This window comes from Fusarium odoratissimum, assembly GCF_000260195.1.
Source record: "Fusarium odoratissimum NRRL 54006 unplaced genomic scaffold supercont1.1, whole genome shotgun sequence".
NCBI classification, from domain to species: domain Eukaryota; kingdom Fungi; phylum Ascomycota; class Sordariomycetes; order Hypocreales; family Nectriaceae; genus Fusarium; species Fusarium odoratissimum.
This window is the reverse complement of record NW_022158687.1, coordinates 928,222-940,753: the sequence shown is the minus strand read 5'-3', so window position 1 is coordinate 940,753 and position 12,532 is coordinate 928,222. Positions and strand designations below refer to the sequence as shown.

General features: G+C 49.8%; 6 protein-coding genes across 8 annotated transcripts; 4 read left to right on the top strand and 2 right to left on the bottom strand.

Annotated features, from left to right (window-relative positions):
• Nucleotides 1–1,799: 1,799 nt before the first annotated feature.
• Nucleotides 1,800–3,131, top strand: FOIG_00348 (uncharacterized protein; the record flags this gene model as incomplete). Its single annotated transcript, XM_031196442.1, has 2 exons — nt 1,800–1,920; nt 1,987–3,131. 2 exons carry the CDS (start codon nt 1,800–1,802, stop codon nt 3,129–3,131), a joined length of 1,266 nt encoding a protein of 421 aa, XP_031072209.1.
• Nucleotides 3,132–3,627: 496 nt separating this feature from the next.
• On the top strand, nt 3,628–4,458 carry FOIG_00347 (uncharacterized protein; the record flags this gene model as incomplete). The annotated part of the gene is made up of 1 exon (XM_031196441.1): nt 3,628–4,458. One exon carries the CDS (start codon nt 3,628–3,630, stop codon nt 4,456–4,458), a length of 831 nt encoding a protein of 276 aa, XP_031072208.1.
• A 453-nt stretch (nt 4,459–4,911) lies between these two features.
• On the bottom strand, nt 4,912–8,250 carry FOIG_00346 (uncharacterized protein). The gene is made up of 4 exons (XM_031196440.1): nt 7,578–8,250; nt 7,446–7,526; nt 7,200–7,390; nt 4,912–7,147 (listed from the first exon to the last, which is right to left on the bottom strand). The coding sequence occupies exons 1-4, from the start codon at nt 7,662–7,664 to the stop codon at nt 5,515–5,517; spliced, it is 1,992 nt and encodes a 663-aa protein (XP_031072207.1). The 5' UTR covers nt 7,665–8,250; the 3' UTR covers nt 4,912–5,514.
• On the top strand, nt 7,861–9,837 carry FOIG_00345 (protein phosphatase). Of its 3 annotated transcripts, XM_031196438.1 has the most exons (5): nt 7,861–7,898; nt 7,958–8,354; nt 8,408–8,840; nt 8,892–9,321; nt 9,371–9,837. In XM_031196438.1, exons 2-5 carry the CDS (start codon nt 8,204–8,206, stop codon nt 9,560–9,562), a joined length of 1,206 nt encoding a protein of 401 aa, XP_031072205.1. In that variant the 5' UTR covers nt 7,861–7,898; nt 7,958–8,203; the 3' UTR covers nt 9,563–9,837. The 3 variants fall into 3 exon arrangements, with proteins under 3 accessions (XP_031072205.1, XP_031072204.1, XP_031072206.1); XM_031196437.1 differs by having other exon boundaries at nt 7,861–8,354; XM_031196439.1 differs by lacking the exon at nt 7,861–7,898 and having other exon boundaries at nt 7,918–8,840.
• Nucleotides 9,838–9,848: 11 nt separating this feature from the next.
• On the top strand, nt 9,849–11,139 carry FOIG_00344 (tRNA wybutosine-synthesizing protein 2). The gene has a single exon (XM_031196436.1). The coding sequence runs from the start codon at nt 9,891–9,893 to the stop codon at nt 11,025–11,027; it is 1,137 nt and encodes a 378-aa protein (XP_031072203.1). The 5' UTR covers nt 9,849–9,890; the 3' UTR covers nt 11,028–11,139.
• Nucleotides 9,865–12,021, bottom strand: FOIG_00343 (uncharacterized protein). The gene is made up of 2 exons (XM_031196435.1): nt 11,735–12,021; nt 9,865–11,673 (listed from the first exon to the last, which is right to left on the bottom strand). Exons 1-2 carry the CDS (start codon nt 11,853–11,855, stop codon nt 11,192–11,194), a joined length of 603 nt encoding a protein of 200 aa, XP_031072202.1. The 5' UTR covers nt 11,856–12,021; the 3' UTR covers nt 9,865–11,191.
• Between the last annotated feature and the right edge of the window lie 511 nt (nt 12,022–12,532).

Here is a 12,532-nt window from a genome sequence, read left to right as displayed (position 1 = left end):
CGTGTGGCTGCTGACTGGGGGTAGCTTTTAGAGACGGTGACGATGTCGGCAACACTTTTCTAAGCCCTTTCCTCTGCCTAGGCCTTTTCTCGTTGCTTTTCCGCTGCAGGTGTTTTCTTTTGCTTTGCCTAGGTTACGGCGTAGCACAGGCCAGGGATAATAATACCAATATCACATATCATGCCCCTTTTTCGGCGATATGAGGGATTCAGGAATCAATGTCCAAGCAAAGAGCCGGGGGTGGTATAAGAGCACAAAGAGACCAGAATTTAGAAGCCGAACCGGCAGAGAAACAGAAAAAGACCCCGGCTTTGACAGGGGTTTAACGTTTGGAGGTGTGGGCGAAGTGGGCATTGGGCTCTAGTCGGCTCCCCTTGGGCACTGAGCGTTGGTTGCGGTCCCTGGTGTTGGCGTCACAACGCTTTCATTCATCGACTTTGCGCATACCGCACTGGCGGGTTTAATGTGTTGAGAAAGTATCCATGGCTTGTCTGAAGCGCAAATGCGAGTCTGAGTGTGTGCGCCAGGCCCAGTTTCCATTTACCATGTCTCTGATGTTCCAATCACGAGGTTGGAAAAAAGAGTTCCCCTTCACTCCCTCTTTGCTGGTTCTCACACCCTCAACTCCCTTTATTCTCTCAGTCTGAACAGGGGTTGATGCTATTTTGTAACGCAGTGATGAGGATAGGAGAGGAAGAAAATGCCTGTTCCCTATTCCTCGGGTGCATGTGCGATGCGGGTGTGTATAGTACCACATACCTAGGTAGTATGTAGGATCAGAGGAGGAGTCAGCATTCTGTCTGTCTGTCCCTTTCCCGTCTCTCCGTCTCTCTCCGCGTTTGCGTGCACCGTAATGTACCGACTGTGCATAGACGTGCAGTTGAGTATAGGTGAGACCATAGCAGACCGCAGATAATCGTCTCCCCATCTGCGTTTTGTCGTCATCTAATCTGTCCATGTTGAGCATAGATCAAAGACGAGTGAGTGTATGAAAGTGTGTAAGACGATAGATGAAAAGCAAGGAATTTTCCATAAACTCTGAGGCAGGCACAGACGACAACAACCATGTCTCAGAAGGAGCACCTCATTCACTTCAATTTCCTTTCTTTCCATATTGATACTCTATCCCCTGCCTCTGTGTCTGCCTACCTGCCTTGCTTTGTCTTAGGCCTGGCCCTTCCTTTATTGCGCCCCCCTTCTATAGCCCACCCCCCATTCCAGACAACTAAGACACCTGTAGCCTGTAGGCCTTTCTTTTTTTTCTCTCCCACAGCCGAGTTTGACAAAACCCATATCAACCCGAATATTCTACTTTTTCCCTCTTCTGCCTGCACCTGAACTTACTTCTCTTTTCACCACACACAGGTTTATTCCGACCTTTTCTCTCGCATATTCTATTCTACTCTGTACTGTGCTACAGAAAGGATATCTATCTATTGTCTTTGTTTTACTTGTTGGTAAAGCAATAGTTAACAACTAACTTGAGTTACACCTCAACTCATCTCTCTTAACTCGACGTCACTTTTTTGCCTCTGTGGCCCCTCGCGCTCCCGCTCCCGTTCCCGCTATAACCCTTCCAGTAGAGAGCTTCCAGCCAAAAACGCCCGCGCTCTTCTACCCGCCTGCCAGACCAAATTACACCGCTGGTCGTTGGGCAGAGCTGCACCGCAGCGAACAGAGTTAACACCACAAAATAACCACGAACACACATTATCGAGACGACTTTGGCGTCACTTCTCGCCTCTTCTCTATTTCTTCTTTCTTGTTGTTGGCGATCGTAAACAGTCCAAACCGACGCCATGCCTCTCCACCAGCGGACTTCTGCTAGCCCATCTAAGAGGAGCAGCTCCTCTGTTAGGAGCACTGTCTCCGCCAGAAGCACTAACTCTTCTACCTCCTCCAAATCAAGGGCCTTGACTGGTATGTTCAATGGTCGCCTTTCAAGTTCTCTACCTCAGCCGACTAATTTCACTTTTCCTTCTGTAGTGCAAGACCATGACTACGAATATGAATTCGATATCGAATCCGAGCTGCGCGACGATCTTCAAAAGGCAAACACAGAACTCAACAAGGCCAATGCCGAGAACGACAAATTGAGCGCCCAGAACGACAAGCTCAAGGCCACCATCGAGCAGCTCACCCGCAAGTTGAACGAGTCCAAGACATCACTCGAAGAGACCACCCGGAAGCTTAACGAGTCTACAATCTCATGCCGTGAGCTCAAAGCTCAGATCGAGGGTGTACGCTCTGAGGCTGATGTCCTACGAGAGGACAACCGCCGTCTTAACACCGACTTCGAGGAACTCAAGGGCGATAAGCGACGCCTGAACAATGAGTGTGAGGAACTCAAAGAGGAGAAGGAGGCCCTGAAGGAGGAGAATGAGCGCGTCAAGTTCGAGCACCATGATCTTGAGCAGCGCTTCATCGGTCTCCAGGCCAAGCATGAGAACCTGACCATGCGCCACAATGCTGTAAGCAGCCAAGCTCCCTCGTCTGCCATGACGAGCCCCATGTCCAGCCCAATGCCCAGTCCTCTTCCTGCCCCTCTACAGGAGGGCCGTAAGAACCCCTCCCGTCCTTCCAGCAAGGCTTCTAGCAAGGCCTCTAGCAAGGTTTCTACCAAGTCTTCCAGCAAGCGAGAGCCTCGCGAGGACCGCCACCGTGAGCAGGAGGATCGTCACCAGTCTGAACGGGAGGAGAGCTCTCGTGAGGAACACACTCGTGAGAGACGTCACCGGGAGGATCGCGAGCGCCGCGACCGCGACCGTGAGGATCGAGGACGCCCCCAGCGCAGCGAAAAGCCAAAGGACAAGGAAAGATTTGAGGCCAAGGAACGCTTGTCGAAGCGGTTTGATGAGCGCCCTGCCGTGGCACCTCGTCAGACCAGCTTCATCGAGCCATGGGGTCCCGGAGGTTGGTCTCCTCGTTATGATGCCCCCCCAAGCGACTTTGACGCTTACGGCCATATGGCAACAGGACGCAAGGCCGCCAGTGTTGTGTCTAGCGGGGCTTATTCCAATGTCCCTCGCACGACCAGCATTGTCAATGGTCACTTCAGCAGCGACAGCAGCGCATACGATGATGAGCGGTATGAGGATGGTTCTTACCATGCCTACCCCATCCCCAACTAATCATTCTTTTGGCTTGTTTGATCTCCCGTTCTCGAGGTTACCTGGTCTCTGACTGGATGCCACCAAAGAGAATGGGCCACAGGTCAAAACAGGATGCCCATGGGGATCGTCATGATTCACATGAGCACTCCCTCCTCGAGACGCCCTCGAGGAGTGAGATCCTAGTAGGTAGGGCTTAACACCAAGCTCCACCTCTTGTCTCTTCCAATTGTTACCGATGATCGGATTCTGGCCAGTCACCTTCCTATTATGACTCAATTCCAACAGCGAGTTGTTCCAGGCCTAGTCTACTAATGTGTCGCCTCTCCCCCGCATGGAATATGGTTACCGACGCCGGCCAAGATATTTAAGCTCCCCACAGGATTATCCAATCCCACTCGCAGCATCCCAACTTAGACTTACATTTATTTTTCCGTTGGTTTTTGCAGCTATACACAGACCCCAATCGAGTTGATTGGGATCTCTGCTTTTCATACATACGTTTTACATCATCGCCATGAAGCTTTACCCTTCCATTCCCGATGACCTCGCCGCCTGGGTGCAGCAGCAACCTGTATTCTTCACAGGCTCTGCTCCTACTCATGGCTCTCATATCAATGTCTCTCCCAAAGGCCTTTCAGACTCGCACTTCGCTATCCTAGGACCCAACCAGTGTGCCTATATCGACCGCACTGGTTCCGGATGTGAGACTATTGCCCATTCATACGATAATGGCCGCCTGTGTTTGATGTTTATGAGTTTCGGTCCCGCCCCTCGGATTGCCCGCTTCTTCTGCCGGTCCAGGATTGTCGAATGGGATGACCCAGCCTTCCCAGATCTGGTCCGTCGTATCTCCAAGGGAAAGCGTTCTACATTTGATGGCGCCAGAGCCATCATTCTGGCTGATGTGTTTGAAGCCCAGACAAGCTGTGGCTTCGGTGTTCCCCGGGTGAAGAGGGGTATATATGCACCTGATGAGACCTCTGAGAAGAATTTGTCCCTTGAACAAGTCCTTCGCGAGGGTGTGGATGGTAAAGTGAATGAGCTGGCTGTGTTTGAGGAGAGGCCTACCATGGATATGTGGGTGGCAAAGCGAGTTGAAAACAATACGTTGTTGGAGTATCATAAGGAAACCAACGTGCTGAGCATGGATGGTTTGCCTGGACTCAGAGCTGCTCGTCGGAGCGTGGGGGAGACGTTATGGTTTACGGATGCAAAGGCGCATGCAAGGAAGGTTTTTGCTCAAAGCGAAGCGATTGCAGTTGGATTTGTTCTAGCATTGTTGTTGTACGTTGTCATGGTTTCAGTTGGGGCGATTTCAGCGTCATGGCCAAGGATTCAGGCTTGAATGGATATAGGAACGGCGCAATTTTCGGTTTTGGGATACCAAAAAGTACAGTGTTGTTTGGCTTTCAAAAATGGTGTTCCCTCGAAGGGATTGGATTTCTTTACTTTTTTCTTTTTCTTCTTGTTCTTATTTTCTTTTCTAGATACACATTTTCGTTTTGTTGTTGCCATACCAGATAGATTTGTAACGCGTTTACTACAGGATGCAGGTCCAACAGCCTGTGTAGGAACGATACCACCCATGTTAGGATAGTTTATTAGTATTAGTAGCACTAGAGTCTTTGATTTGAATGTTCTTTTAAAACACTTGCTTCCTCTTCTGCCTCTGTGAATATGAATTGAATGTCTGGTTTTCCCCTCACTTTCTTGACGCCTCGTGAGTCATAATGGACTCTCCGCACTTGATTCAGGGGTTACGCTCTTATGTACGCCATGACCAACTAGATGACGGCATTCACCAAAGAGGTTTTTGCGGGATTTATCTGATACTATGGTAATGATCGAGACCTTTTCTTGGTTCATGCAAGATCTACCATCTGCATTGTTCGGGAGACGGGTATTGGGAAAGCTCATGAAGCATCCGCATGTGCCTGTTGACTTTCTACCCCAAGGCCACGCCGCATATCTAACCACATACTCAATGTAATCACTTATCAACACGAACTGTAGACGCAAAAGTCATATTGCTGCTTCGATATCTGAACCTAGCATAATCACCCCCTTCCTCGCTATGCCACCTGTCGCTTCCTCAAACGCCACTTCCGTCGGAGTAATTGTCTATCAAAAGATCGACTCTGCATTGGATTCGTAGCATGCGCGCGCAAGGCAAAGGCACAAAGACTATAAATCAGCCGTGCTCTTATCTGCTTGCAATGGTTCAGCTGCTCTGGTACCCGCTTCCTGGCTGCGTAGTGTCCATGCTTTGAGATAAGTTGGACGTATTAAGCAACTACTGGATTGCACATTGGGCTCATAGCAGCGGCACAACGGCACAGATCAGGCTGCTCGCTAGAGGGGTAAGATGTTCGAGAAAAGTCCGAAAAACATCTCTTTACACTCAGCCGCCAGCGTTGGCTGGAGCTGGAGGAGGAGGAGCAGTCCCTTGATTATTAGGACCAGAATCCTTTACCTTATTACCTCCACCTCGTCCACGTCGACCACGACCAGATGCCTTTTCCGGCGCAGCAGATCCAGCAACTGGGGCTGGTACTGTCGTCGCCACGTTTGCATTCGTGCTGGCAGGCTTCTTGTCCTTGCGCTCCAAAACTTGCACAGTGCCCTGTGCAACAGGGATAGGACTGGCTGTAACAGCCTTCACAAGACCCTCGTGTTCAGCAAAGTCAACATAAGCAAACCCCTTGCGCTTGTCAATTTCAACAAAGGTAATTGTCCCAAAAGCTGAGAGCGTTTGTTTCAGTAACGCCTCAGTAACACCTTGAGAGGGGTTGGCATGCTTGACAAAGCCACGAGTAGCGTCAGGAGAAACAGTCGGGGGTTTCTTCTGGGCATTAGACCCTTTATTGGGTCCGCCTTTGGAACCACCGGCTGCATTGTCTGCTTTCGATCTCCCACCCTGTGCGGCCGGTGCTTGCGTTGTGGTATTCGCTGGCTTCGCCGGTGGGTTGGATTCAGCATCAGTAGCCTTTTTCTTGAGGAGCACAATTGGAGGGTTGGGAGCTGGTTGACTCGATGTGCTCTCCTTAACTTTCTCCTTCTCTTTGCTGTTTTCCTTGCCCTTCTCCTTTTGATTGCTCTTCTCAGCGTTCTTTCCGCCTCGAGTTCTGCGGTTTGATTGCTGCTGTTTGTTGGCATTTGCAGCACCTCGTCCCTTCGGTTCTGGTGCTTCGGCCTCGGCTGATTTTACAGGCGTAGATGGGCTTTCAGAAGCACTGGCCTTTGCTTCGGCAGTAGATGTGCTCTCCTTTTCTGGTGTCTTTGCATCTGCTTCTGCTTTGGCAGCGTCTTGACGTGCCTTTCTATGCGCACTTCCGGGACTGAGACCAAGATCTCGCTGAAGGATCCTTGCTGCAGCCAAAATTCCCGCACGTCGGCTCTTGGGTGCAGTTTCCTGGGCGTTGGAGTCATTGGGCTGGCTTTTAGCATTGGTCTTCGAGGTCTCCGCATTCGGCTCAGAAGTCGCATTCTTGGTGAGGATCTTGACGGTTTCCTTAGGGGTCTTTTCGCCTTTTTCGGCCTTGGACTCTTTGCCCTTCTTCTTACCCGAGTCTTCGTCCTTGGACGAGTTCTTCCCCTTAGCGCTCCTAGAATCCTGTCCATGTTTGGAATTTTTAGAGGATGAGCTCTCCTTGGCTTTGTTTGCCTTCTTCTCCTTGAGGTACTCGATGAGTGGCGTAGTGGTGACTTTAGTCTCCACCTTACCAAGGTCGTCGCCCTCTTCTCCTTCGACGGTTTCTTTTGGCGGTGCTGGGTTCGCTAGTTCCTCCAAGAAAGCCATGAATTCAGGATCCTGATCGATTGTTCCCTGTCGAGCATCGGTGCGCTTCTTATTGCTTGGGACCTTCTTGTAAATGGCAAACTCAACTGAAGGAGGACCAATCAAAGAAGGGCTATTGAAAGATGCCTTCGCATCCTCCCAGACAGCGGTTCGCACAGCATCGCTCAGAGGCAAGATATCATCCTTTTTCATAACATGAACGTAGGCGCGACCAGGCCGAGAAGGTTTCGAGGGGCTTTGAATGGTGTTAGTAATGTAAAACTCGGTTGCAGTGTTCAGTGCCATACTCAGTGGAAATCTTTCCTCCAGCGAAGGAAAACCAGTCAACCTTGCCCTTACCCAACTCCCACTCACTTCCAAGAATTGATACAAATTCTGCCTGGGTCATTCCAGGAGGTAGACGACGTATCACGAGCTTTTCACCCTCATTATGAGCCTTGGTTTTGGTGGGTTTTGGAGTTTCGCTTTCATTCGCATGCTTTCATCATAGTTAGTCAGAGTGCTGTCGTTTCTCGCGTGTCTCGTGATGTCACCTTATTGGCCTCGGTAGATCTTGCATTAGAGCCTCTCCCTCTAGCTTTTCCATGAGAACTGTTCTCGTGTGACCCCTTTCCCTGAAACAGGTCAGATATCTATGTCCCTTACTCCCGAACGTCACTAATCACCTTTGTTGGTTCTGAGGTCTGATTTGATGATGTCTGAGGACCTCCGTTTGCCCGTCGAGACAGGACTTGTGGTGCTTGAGATGACATCTCGCATACCGCAAATACCTTGGGTTGTGACTGATGATACCGTTATGTTGATCGATATGGCGAAAGGCTCAAGTGAGCACTGTAAGGCTTGATGAGTCGCGGCCTCGCTGCCCCGCCAGTGGCAGTGGGGCGATATTGGAGAGATATGCGATTATCCACCGAATGATGAATTCCTCACTTGTAATCTCGATTATAAGTTCGTACGGTCTTTCAAAGATAAAAGGGAATCTTCAAGTTAGTAAAAGAGGCATCTTGAAGTGGGTAAGAATTATTTATGAGATTAACCGAAACAGCAGGTGAATATCTTGTCCAAAGCTTCTCTCTCTGGTCATGGCCGAAGAATTCCCGGCGTTTCACTATCGCACCCCTCCATAGCAAGGCAAGCAGGCCTAAGCATAAGCCCCACCCCATTCGCCGCATGTGTACCAGTACTACGACCAACACCTCACATATCGCAGGACAGGCTTCGCTGGGCTGGCATATCTCTCCCCGCCATCATACTCCCACATAGACCCTTCATTGAAGGGGCATGCTAGATCATGGCTTCAGGCGTACCTCGACCGGGCCCTGCGAACCTGGGGCCCAATGCCGGCCTTGATGAGTGGCTAGAGGAGGCCAAACAATGTCATTACTTGCCTGAGCGCGCTATGAAGGAGTTGTGCGAGAAGGTCAAGGAGATTTTGATGGAAGGTGAAGACCGCCAGACTCAGATGCACCGCTGACCTGCTGACTCGGTACCTCAGAATCCAACATTCAGCCAGTCTGCACCCCCGTCACTGTGTGCGGCGACATTCATGGCCAGTTTTACGACCTTCTAGAGCTCTTCCGGGTATCTGGCGGTATGCCAGGCGAGTCCAACGTGCAGGCGCCGAAGACATCTACCACCGTCATTACCTCGGACGACATCGAGCCGCCAACAGAGATCACAAACCCCAAGTTGAGGAAGAAGATAAAGTCTTCGGGCGAGAATGCAACATCCAGCGGCGCGGAGGAGACCGAGGCAGTCGAGGCAGAGGAGGATCCTGATTCCACAATGGCGGACCAGACCGAATCTGGCGTCACAGTGAACAAGTCAAGTCAAAGTGCCGATACGCGATACATTTTCCTGGGAGATTTCGTGGATCGAGGTTACTTCAGTCTGGAGACATTCACATTACTAATGTGCCTGAAGGCGAAGTAAGCACCCTCCGGTGCTGGTCGCGTGTCTTGGCTAACCATATTCCACAGATACCCTGACAGAATAGTGCTTGTTCGTGGTAACCACGAGTCTCGACAAATTACCCAGGTGTATGGATTCTACGAAGAGTGTCAGCAAAAGTACGGCAACGCCTCTGTTTGGAAGGCCTGCTGTCATGTGTTCGATTTCCTCGTCCTTGCCGCCATCATCGACGGTGAGATTCTCTGCGTCCACGGTGGTTTGAGTCCTGAGATTAGGACGATTGATCAAATCCGAGTTGTTGCCCGTGCGCAAGAGATTCCCCACGAGGGCGCGTTCTGTGACTTGGTGTGGTCAGATCCAGAAGATGTCGAAACGTGGGCTATCAGCCCTCGTGGCGCTGGATGGCTATTCGGAGACAAAGTCGCTACTGAATTCAATCATGTCAACGGTTTGAAATTGATTGCTCGAGCCCATCAGCTCGTTAACGAGGGTTACAAGGTATTTAGCGTCCTTCTGTCTCGACAAGGGTTATACTAACGATCATCAGTATCATTTCCCAGAGAACTCGGTAGTGACTGTCTGGTCGGCACCTAACTACTGCTACCGCTGTGGTAATGTTGCTTCTATCATGGCTGTGGATAAGGACTTGAACCCTAGGTTTAGCATTTTCTCTGCCGTTCCTGACGATCAGAGGCATGTACCGGCAAACAGAAGGGGACCTGGTGATTACTTCCTGTGATGAAGAATGGTGTACGCATAACGGACTTAATGGCATATGTTGCATGTAGAATAGCATAGGGTCAAAATACCCATGGTCCATCGGTGATTTTTAGTGGGAATGCAAATGGATGGTTATGGGTTGGGTAGAGTTGATATCTCAATTACGAGCAAGGATGATCACTTCATTTATTACATTTGTGACGTTGGCGATGTTTCTTGGCTGTTTTAGTAAACAGGGAGTTTAATCTATCGAATGGTTCCCCGTATGACATCGTCAACTCTGTTTTGGTAGAAGTTATCTGAACCCTTCTCGGTGGATCACTCACCAAAATCCACCTCCCACCAACATGCCAAAACCAAAGGGCTCCAAAAGCAATCCAATACAAAATGCCATCAACGAATGGATTGGCTCAGGCCAAGCTTCCAAAACAGAAACGGATCAAGAATGGAATGCCCAACTCTTAAACAGCGCACCCAAGCGCTTTACCATCTATGAACCAATGGTCATGCTGCCCACAGGAAGCTTCACATCCTTACCCTGGACAACCACATTACAAGACGCCGGCCCAGATTCATGCCAACAACTCTGGTCCCAGATCCTAGCACAACTGTCGACACAGGCAAAGGAGCCATTGACTCATCTCGCCGTGAATGAAGGCATCCCTCTACACAAGGCAGGTGAGGAGGCGGATGAGAATGTGAGAAGAAGTCCAAGTGGGCTGCGCACTCTCTGCGGAGATTTTGGGTCCTCATATGTCTCAGCGGATGAACCTTCCGAAGAAGATTTTGAAAACACTTTATGGGTTTCGACGAAGCAAAATGGGATATTCCAAACCTGGGCACCCAGCTGGACAATGTTTAGCCGGGGAAATGTCAAAGAGAAAGCAAGACTGTTAGATATGGGAAACAAGACACTTCAGGGCTCATGGGCGGTTGACCTCTATGCTGGAATCGGCTACTTTGTTTTCTCATATGCTCGACTTGGCATGAGAGTCTTATGCTGGGAGATCAATCCATGGAGTGTCGAAGGTCTACGACGTGGCGCAAAAGCAAACCGATGGAGCGTTCGAATTGTCCAAGGTGAAGACTTGGCCCTACCAAACGAAGACATCGTAAACGGAGGAGAGCAGATTATTGTGTTCCTGGAGAGCAATGAGAAAGCTCTACAGAGGATACAGTCGCTACAGGGTAATGGCATGACACAAGACATACGGCACATCAACTGTGGTTTCCTACCAACAAGCGAACCAACTTGGAGAGACACGTGGGATATTTCCTCTCCAGCCAGTGAGACATGGCTGCATCTTCACGAAAACGTTGGCGCAAACGACACAGAAACAAGACGCCAGGAGATACAGCGCAAATTCGACGACTGGAGCCAAGGAACAGATCGGGCAGCCAAGGCCGAGCATATCGAGCTTGTCAAGACATTCGCACCAGGCGTCTGGCACTGCGTCTTTGACGTTCATGTTTACAAGATCTAGCTATATCGTGTATCATGCTTATTATCCCAATAATATCGAGTACATAGAATTTCAGTTTCATCCATCATGATGTCATGCGCCCCTATCACACACGCCCCGAGTCCCTGCCCCAGTCATGGTATTCTAGGTAAAGTAAAATACAGTTCGGTATCGTGTTCTATTGTCTATTGTCGTCGGAACTTTTGAGGAATGTTGGCCTCGACGATGGAGAGCTTCTGCATTGCTTCGAGGCGTTCTTGGGCATCCTCCATCTCGTCGTGTTTCTTAAAATGCTCAATGTCTTCGGGATGTGTCAGGTCCTCGAGCTTGGTGTTGTCGTCGTGGTACTTCTCCCAATGGTGGATCTCATACTCATACTCGTCATCGCCGTGGTGGCCGGGGCCAGTGTTAAGGTCCGGGAGTGTCTTTCCAGACTTGATAAAGTCCATCCACTCCTGGCGACTGACAGAGGAGTCGCCGTCCTTATCGAGAAGACCCAGCAGAACATCGCGGACCTCGTCCTTCTTCTTCTCGGTCATGCCCTTGTTTGATTCGTCGAAGAGACCGTACGTTCGCATCAACTCAGCAGCTTGCCACCAGCCGTCGCTGTTGTAGTCGTGGAGGGTGAAGAAGGAGTCGGCGTCCCAGCCTTGAACATGATGCTCCTCTGGAAGTATAATGTTAGTATAGTCGTGTGGAAATTTGAAGGGAACAACATAGCAACATACCCGCCATATGTTTGGTCATCCAGTCCGCATTGGCATCAACAACGGGCTTCTGCGAGTGAGCGCCGCCATGGGCAAAGACGGTGGTCGCAAGAGCGACACTGAGCAAGACACCGGTGCGCATTGTATTGTAGACCTGACGCGAGAAATACAGAAGAGGAGCAAGAAGTCTAGACTTGTGCGATGCAGTTATAACAAGGCAATTGACGTTGGGAGAAGCCGACTTTAAAGGAGTGAAGTTCCAATCTGAAAGGACCTAGCAACGACTCAAGCGAACGTGGTCCCTACTGATCTGGATTTGGAGGTGGGCTGCCAGGGGTCTCAAAGCGCTGAGCCACTAAAAGCTTATCTCCCAGGTACAACGTTATGGCTGTTGGACAGCCTCAACGCTGAGTATCAATAACCTGGGCTGGATCGTTCTTTGAACCTTGGAGGTATGTAAATTAACTTTTATATTTTCTACGGCCGATCTAGAACAGGCACAACTTTTCTCTAAGATCACTGCCATACCTAAGCTTTAGGTTGGACTGTATTGAATTTCTCTGAATCAATCCTTACAAACTCATCTCCATTCCTTGTCGTTCCGAGGGATCTACAAACAACATTTGGTGGGGGATTCTAATTAAGCATAACGTCCGTCACCCAAAGACTGGCCACCCCCACAGACCGGCCACCCCGACCAAAACACCAAGAACCGGATATCATGATCAATTAACTAATTATCTCAACACCACATTTTTTATATTAAATAAAAATTTAGTCAGTGAATATTTAGATGAAACTGAGTACAAAGGTCCTCAA